This window comes from Canis aureus, chromosome 5 (genome assembly GCF_053574225.1).
Source record: "Canis aureus isolate CA01 chromosome 5, VMU_Caureus_v.1.0, whole genome shotgun sequence".
Lineage (NCBI taxonomy): Eukaryota > Metazoa > Chordata > Mammalia > Carnivora > Canidae > Canis > Canis aureus.
In genome coordinates, this window is record NC_135615.1 from 75,774,870 (window position 1) to 75,783,745 (window position 8,876).

The 8,876-nt window shown below is 43.7% G+C and overlaps 1 protein-coding gene across 1 annotated transcript in view; it reads right to left on the reverse strand.

Moving 5' to 3' along the window:
- Positions 1-8,617, reverse strand: part of CLIC4 (chloride intracellular channel 4) — a 70,443-nt gene extending 61,826 nt beyond the window's left edge. Inside the window, exon 1 of the mRNA XM_077899087.1 lies at positions 8,376-8,617. Within this exon, the coding sequence (XP_077755213.1) occupies positions 8,376-8,447 (72 nt within the window). The 5' untranslated portion in view covers positions 8,448-8,617. The remainder of the gene's footprint in view (positions 1-8,375) is intronic.
- Positions 8,618-8,876: the final 259 nt, after the last annotated feature.

Consider the following 8,876-nt stretch of genomic DNA (forward strand, 5'->3'; position numbering starts at 1 on the left):
GGTCCTGTGGATAACGGCAAAACAAATAAAGCTTGTGTTACTGATGGCTAGCAACAGTTTTTACAGAGTTTAGTGAAGAATCAACAAGCCCTCAATATTTTTAAGCTAAAACTCTGGATCTCTGTGTTAACTAAAATATACTGTAAATGAGAACATCAAGGAATATAAAACTGCACACTCTTCCTAAGTTATTTCTTAGAAAAATTTTCAAATCCATCTTGAATATTTGTATGTTCAAGGCCAAAATTTCATTTCTTAAGTCCAAATACCTTCTTTTTCTCCCAATCTGCCTATTAGTCTGCCCATTGTCATGGCTACCACTCTGCCAGCTTCCTTAGTAGAGTGACGGTTGACTTCAGTTTGTATTCAGTTTTTAATGACTTTCCCTCTAGTCACCTACCACTCTGTTGGTCTCCATCTCCAAAACAAAGGAAATGTTTGTTAGCAGAGGAAAACTAGCACAGAACTCACACATCCTTGAAAGTTCTTCATGACTTCAGCTTTCACCCAACTGGTTGCTTTTCTGTTCTCCAATGTTTGCTCAGATTCTTTCTTTCTTCTCTCATACATACAAATAAATAGCTATGTGGTGTGGTGGTAAAATCCAATACTTAAATTATCACAGACGATTGATATGTTTATAACCCTACTGTAATGAAAACGAAATCCTTTTCATAAGAATGAGTTATTGCACATATAAAGTTGTAATAATTTTGTCACAGAAAGAAAAAGGTGAGGGTGAAGAAATCTGTTATACTGCTTACTTAGAGCCACACTGTATTTAAGCCTAAGAAAAGCAACAACAACAAATAAGGGTGGGGGTATGCTGGCTGGCTCAGTCAGTGGAAAATGTTACTCTTGAACTCAGGGTTGTGGGTTTGAGCCCCACACTGGATGCAGAGATTATGTTAAAAAGCGAAACCTTTAAGGGTGCCTGGGTGGCTCAGTTGGTTAAATGTCTGAGTCTTCATTTCAGCTCAGGTCATAATCCTAGAGTTGTAAGATTGAGCCCAGCCTGCTTAAGAGTCTCTCTCTCATCTCCCTCTGTCCCTACCCCTCTCCTTTTCCCTCCCTCTTAAAAACAAACAAAAAACAAAACAAGCCTCTTTTGGAAAAAAAAAAAAAAAAAGGCAAAACAAAAATCTATGAAACAAAATAAATGCATGAACTCAGGTCAATATCTAGCCCTGGTTCTAATATTGTTACTTCTTCAAAAACATAAACCATTAAAATGTAAGATACTCCTAGTCTATCTTCAGTATAACTTTCACATGGTCTTACTTACCTATGTTAAGTTGTTACTTTCATAAATTTAAACTAATACAGCCTCCTGGTGTTAAATAAAAGGGGAAAAAAAACAGAAACCAAACAAGGCTAATTGATATTCCTTATACCAATACTCAGTACTAAGCACTGAGGGACAAAAGCCAAGTCACAAAAAAAGACCACAGGATTAAAAGTTCAAGAGAATTCACCAACTGATGCCCTGAATTAAATTTAGATCCTTGTTCATTCATACTTGGAAGGTTTGTAATCATGATCTTGATGTTATTTTCCTTTAGAAACACTCTTTCCATTCTCCACAAGAGTCTCTAAAATGAGTAAACTCATCTTAACATACCCTACTTGATTGAAATCTTAATTAATGCTTAATCACACTTCCCATCCTGTCTAACACATTTCCCTTTTATGGACTCACTAATTCTCTAACCAGGAGACACCTGACACTGAGGATCCATAGCACTAATGAAACAGGAAGTGGGAAAGTCTTGCTCATCATCTTTTACTGGCTTCTTGACATCTCTGTAAGCATCCTTTCAAACTAAACATAATTTTCAGGAACAGGCAGGTCCTCCCCACAGACTCTTTCCTATCATTATTCACACTGTATTAGGCTTCTCATTGGTTCAGCCCCCTACCTCAGCAGCATCTTGTCTCTTCCCCATTTGGGGTCCATTCTTTATATAACTTTATAGTTAACCAAAATCATGACCTTGGCCTTTGCAAAGAGTAGCACTGTTAGGTCTTGAGGAATAGGTGAGACATGTGAAAAGAATAGAGTTCCCATTAACTTCACAGTTTACATTCATTTTTATCTCCTGAATTTTCCCCTCTGGAAACCTCAAAGGAATGGCAAACCCATTAGATCCAAGGTAACACTGTCTTAATGTTGAATTCATTTTTGTTCAATTATAAGAACAAAGTCCTCAGCATCACTCCCTATTTGTGTTAAAAAAGGAGACTGAAGACTGCCCCTGATACAAAATATACAGAACTCACTTTATACTGGCAAGAGTTGAGGGTTTGCCCAGCTGTGTGGTACAACTGCACCCTCCCAAATGCCACTGAGAAACCGTTGAAGAGACAGCAATCCAAAAAAAATCATAGGGAGTGTCAACAGAACAAACGAGGCTGGGAAAATTTTAAGTATGAGCAAAAAGCTAAGTTAGGTTTTAGAAGTCTCATCTCCAACTTTTAAATAACTTGTCTCCTTGGCACTATAAATCTGAATCATTCCTGGCTCCTTTGCTCGCTCTTTCTCTCTTTTCTTTTCTTTTCTAAGATTTTATTTATTCATGAGAGACACAGAGCAAGGCAGAGACATAAACAGCTCCCTGCAGGGAGCCTGATGTGGGACTTGATCTCAGGACCTCAGGATCACAACCTGAGCCAAAGGCAGATGCTCAACCACTGAGCCACCCCGGTACTCCTCCTTCTTTCAAAAGTATCAATCTATCTATTATTTCTTGAATAATGAGTTTACAAATAATGTCAAAACTAACATTCTTGGCTATTTCCTGATCCACCTAGTCCACCCACTTTTTTAAGGTCAAGTCCAAATCTACTTCCATCTTTCCCCTATCTCTTAACTTAATATGAATTATACTTGATTCCTTAAGCATGCACCATTTTGTGCTGTTTTCTTTCCAATAAAATTTATAAAACTAAAGATGGGGAATGTTTAATAATTTCTTATATCTTCCATAGTACCTAATTCTGCATTAAGCACTTAATTCATTCCAATAAATGCTATAAGTCACATATAATCAGATAGTGGTGATCTTAATGATGGTCTAGTCCAAATCCTTCTTTTACACACCTTGCTTTTATGAATTATGCCTGACAATCAGAACTCCACCATCTACTTTTTTAAAACAATGGTTCTTAAACCTTGTGTCAAGAATCCCCGGGGGGGGGGGGGGTGTGGAGGGGGGGGGACTCACATAGAATTTTTCATGTAATTTCAAGGATTTACAGAATCCTTTGAATCCCATTAATGAAGCCCACATTTAAGCACACTTTCACTAAATAAATAAATAAATAAATAAATAAATAAATAAATCACAAAAAAAAAAGACTATTGTCATCAACAACAAAAATCAGTCTATTGCTAATGCTTTTCATAGTATGGTATGGCTAGATCACATTTCCCAGCATTCCTTGCACTTAGATGGAGGCACGTGATCAAGTTCTCCCCAGCAGAATAAGAAAGGAAATGACAAGCAGGACTTCTGGGCTAGGGCCCTTAAGAGACACGCGCCATCTACATATTCTCCACCTCCCACTGGCTATAACCAGGACTTCCCAGCCACCAGCTTTGACAGCTTCATGGAGTTCAATGCTCTGGGGGTTGATGGCAAAACAAGCTGTTAATAGCTTTGGTCCCTAAATGAGTCTAAGGAAGAACGCCACCCCACCATCTAAAACATTCTCCCTCGACTGCTAAGTAAGAAAGGAAATAAACTTCCATCTTGTTTGAATTATTGTTTGGGGTGAATTATTTATTAAAGCAGCTCAGACTACCCTAATTAATACATACAGATTAGCAGTTAATCCCTTCAGCAACCCTATAAAAGTGTTGTTATTATTATTATTATTATCCTGATATTAGAGGTCAGGAAATTGAGGCACTGAGAACTTAAGAAACTTGCCTGACACACTACCAGAAGTGAGATTCAAGACAAGCAGTCTGGCTCCAGGGTCTGTGCACCCTGGAAATCCTGCCAAATATCCCAAAAGAAATAGTTATTCTTGTGTGTTATGCCACCCTGCACCAGATTAATTTTTTACAACCACACCCCAATCCCAGCAGTTTAGTGACCACTGCCAAAATTGATTGTCCCAGTTCAAAATTGTGCACCAAGCACCAATAAATTTAAATTCCAGCCCATACGGGGCACCTTGGTGGCTCAGTCAGGTGAGCATCCCATCTCTTGGTTTTTGGCTGAGGTGGTGATCTCAGGGTCATGGGATTAAGCCCCATGTCTGAGCTCTGCACTCAGCAGGCAGCCTGTTTCTCTCTCCTTCTGCCCCTGCTTATGCAGGCATACATGCACACACGTGCTCTCTCTAATAAATCAATCTTTAAATAAATAAATTCCAGTCCATAAAACTAAACTCGACAAAGGGGCCCGTTCTATGTTGAGATCAGAAATACCATCATCACATCATACCAAAGCTCCTAGTGGGCCTGGGGAGGCAGCAGTGCCAACAAGAGTTGAGCTTATGCAAGCCAAAGAAGGAAACAAAAATCCAGTCTCTTTCTAATTTCTCTCATTATGTGGTACAATAATTAATATTTTTACTTAATACAGAAATCTTGGTTCCCAAATTCTGAACACGGCCAAGAAGAAATACTGGTGGAATATATGGCAGGTATATGAAAAGACTAGAAGTACTACAAACTGGAGGGAGGAAAAGTAGGTAGATAAAACCACATGAGGTTTTAGAAGCAAAGGATCAAGGTTTGAGACTCAGACTACAAGGATCTAAGTAAGTAGTTCCCAATTCCAAAGCATATCAGACACATATATAAACAGCAACATGCTAAGAAGAAAGGAAACAATCTCATTTCAAACATTGGGTATCCTCTTATTTTCCAGGCACTTAGAACAATATACAACTTTACCTTCAAGGAATTTACTGTTTATTTAGAAGGGAGGAAGTGCACATAAATATGCACATACAAAATGACAGACACTTAGCATCTATTTCCTGTGAATCAGAAACTGTTTTAAGCTTGTTACATGCTCCATATATCAACTAATTTATTCCTAGGAGCTTGGTCCATTAATATCCTAACTGTATGGATCCCTGGGTGGCGCAGCAGTTTGGCGCCTGCCTTTGGCCCAGGGCACAATCCTGGAGACCCGGGATCGAATCCCACGTCGGGCTCCCGGTGCATGGAGCCTGCTTCTCCCTCTGCCTATGTCTCTGCCTCTCTCTCTCTCTCTGTGGGACTATCATAAATAAAAATAAAAAAATTAAAAAAAAATCCTAACTGTACAGATGAGACACCAAAAGGTTTAAGTAGTGTGTCCTGGGACACACAACTAGTAAGTGGACAAACTAGACTAGAAATTTTAATTACATTTCATTTATAAGGGACCTTATACCCTTGCTAAAGGATCCGAACTTCACCCTATCAGTTAGTAGTTCCCAACTAGAGCTGGTATATCAAAATATATACACACCTGCCAGGCCCCTCTTGGTGGGGGAAGAAGACATTCCCACTGTTGAAGATGACTGCCTTTTAAGTTTCTTTTATTACTGGGAGAATATCCTACCCTCTGGGTGTTGGGGTAAACCAGAAGCACAAATGGAGAACTGCTCTTATCCAGGTGATGGGGAACCACTGGCCTCAGGGGCAAAGAACTCCACAAACAACACTCATCAGGAAAGCAATGTAGCTGTGAGTCCAATCAGGAAGGTCCCATCCTATTTTTCTTAAATTTAAAGCTACCTAAACAGGGAAGCTCAACATCCTTTTCACTCATATGCTTTACGTGTAGATCATAGTTTTTGGCTACAAACTCGATACCTCTTGGCAGAATAATTAACAGTTAACATACCATGCTGGACAACCATAGCCTCTGCCCCCTTACTGCTTTCAAAATAACTATATTTACCAGGATGTCTTCCCCCATTTGCATTTCCCATATACAGGTTTCGAGAAGAAATCAAGAATACTCTTGAACAACAACAACAAAAAGAGTTTTTACCACAATTTACCTGGCCCTTTTATCCTTTGAAACAACTATCCTGGTTTATATCAGTAATCAATGTCTTACCCATGCAGAATCACAGGGCAGCCGTAAACATTTTGCCTCTTATTTCACAAATGAAGAAAATAAGTCTCAGAAAGGGAAAACAACTTGCCCAGTGAGTACAGAACTGTGACTTGAACCCTACGTCTCTGCCACCAAGCCCTGTTGAAAAAGGCTAACAATTAGTGGTAAGCAGAATACTTGTAGGTGGATCACAACGTTTCTTATTTTAATAGTTATAATATTTATATTTTATATATTTATAAATATTATAAAATATTTATAATATTTTAATAGTTATGCATAGGAGAAATTTAATCACTAATCAGTTTAAGATATCACTGCAAGATATATTTAGTAAATAATATATATCCAACACAAAATGGAAAACTGGGCAGCAGTATGAAATCACTCAAGTCTGAGAAACAATGCACCATGTCCCTCTCCTAATTGAAGGGTTAAATTAATAGAAAACAAAGCATTAAGCACTTGGTCTCTTCCCTTCTCATTCATACACTCATTTCTTTTTCTTATCTTGTTGTATTGGCTAGGACCTCCAGTACAAGGCTGAAAAGAAACGATTACTGATAGTATCCCTATCTGGTTCTAAATTTAATGCTACTTCTAAAGTTTCACCATTAGTATCATGGGGTGTTTTTTTAGAATTTAGTTGATACAGTGCTTTAGAGTTTATGGAAATTCCTTCTTGGGGCACCTAGGTGGCTCAGTGGTTGAGGGTCTGCCTTTGGCTTAAGTCATGATCCCATGGTCCTGGGATTGAGTCCCACACCAGGCTCCTCATAGGCAGCCTGCTTTTCCCTCTGCCTATCTGTCTCTGCCTCTCTGTGTTTCTCATGAATATAAAAAAATAAAATCTTTTTTTAAAAAAATTCCTTCCTATTCCTAGCTCAGTAAAATTCTTTGAACACTGACCTGTGACCCACCCCTTTGCCTTCCACCCGTCACACTTGCTCTCATTTCAGGTTCCTTCCTACATCCTCTGCACTTCACAGCACTGTATCTGCCAACCAAACAAACAGAATTTTCTAAGACATTCTGGGGGTTCAATACCTGTCTGCTTTTCCAGTTCCCCATACCAAAATGTTTCTAACACCTAAAAACTGAAAGAAAATCTTTTTTTTTTTTTTTTAAGAAAATCCAGAACACTGGTCTGATCAGGTCTCCTCTCGCATCTCTCAAAACACACCCTTCAGTATCTTCCCTTCTTTAAAATAAAAACTCGGGGCGAGCGGAGGGGGGGGCGGGGGGGAGAAAAACAAAAAAACTGCTCTTGATTCCTATTAACTTTCCAATTCGGAGCCCGGCTCTGAATAAGCCTGCGAAAGCGACTGTGATCTCAAGGATTTTGAAGTTTTGCGGGAGGCAGGAGCCAGATGTTCATAACTTCTCTCTCCTTTGCTAAAATGAAAAAAAATATATATATATATGAAAGAAAACAGAAAACCGATAGGGGCAATATCTGCAAGCAAATAAGGTAGTTCCAGGATACAAAAACTGAAGGGACCAGAGGGGAAAATCAACATTTTAAAGCCCCAGCAAGTCATGAACTCTTTCCTTCATCAATTTTTCTTTCAAAACAAAAAAGGGCACACACACCATCTCTCCCCGAGGCAGCAACACCGAGGGGAGCAGCCAAAAGGTTGCATCATACAATCCACTCTGAGTCTGAGCAACAAGAGACCCAGACGGTGGTAAAATACCTAAGACAGGAAAACCCAAGTTGGGAATCTCGGTCTTTTCCGGAAGCCCTGGAATGTCTGCTCTTTATTAAAAAAAAAAAAAAAAAAGATTGCATCGAAAATTAAAGTTAGAGTTTCACGCCGGCGCGAAGGGAAATGCTCTTCCAGAAAGCGTTCCCAGAACTTGGGTTCGCCGTCTGGCGGCGGGAGCGGGGCGGGGCGGGGCGGGGGTCGGGGTGACCGGCCACCCCCGCCCGGGCCCGGGGCAGCCGCGCGTCCCACCCAGGCGCGGGACGACGGTCGGGCGTGCGCCGGAGCCCGCGCGGCCGCAGACGGAGGCGGAGGCGGTGGCGGTGGCTCGGCGCGCGGGCTTCGCGGGGTCCCGGGGCGGCCCGGGCTCCTCGGAGCGGCCTGGGCGGCGGGAAGGCGCGGGTGGGCCCGAGACAATGGGCCGGGGGCGCGGGAGCAGCGTCCAGGGCCGGGCGGGCGCCGCGCGGGGGCGCAGCGGGGCGCGTCCGGGGAGCGTCCGGGGAGCGTCCGGGGAGCGTCCGGGACGCCGCCCCCCACCCCCCGGCGGGCAGCGCGGACGGCGGGGGCTCGGCGCGGCGGGCCGGCGGGGAGCGCTCACCTTGACGAAGAGCTCGATGACGGGCTCTTTGTCCTCCTCCTTCAGTCCGTTCAGCGGCATCGACAGCGCCATGGCCGGCTCGGCGGCGCTCCCTGGACGGCGACGGCGGCGGCGGCGGCGGCTGCGCTCCTGCTCCGGCTGCTCGGGCTGACGGCTCCCGCCGCGCTGCGCTGCGCTGCGCCTCCCTGGACAGTCCCGGCGTCGAGCTCGCCCCGGCTCCGCCGCCCAGCACCGCCCCACGCCCCGCGCGCGACTCCGAGGCCGCCCCAGCCCGAGCCGCTTCAAGCCGCGGGGCGGGGCCTCGGGGGCGGGGCCTCGGGGGCGGGGCCTCGGGGGCGGGGCCTCGTCCGGGGGCGGGGCCAAGGCCCGGCGTCTCGGGACCTCGGAGGAAACGCGGCGTCCGGAGCCCGGGGGCGTGGCCTCGGACGCGGGTGGGCGGGGCTCCGAGCCACGCCTCCCGAGGGGCGGGGGGGGAATTCCCCCGGGGCCGGAGCCTGACAC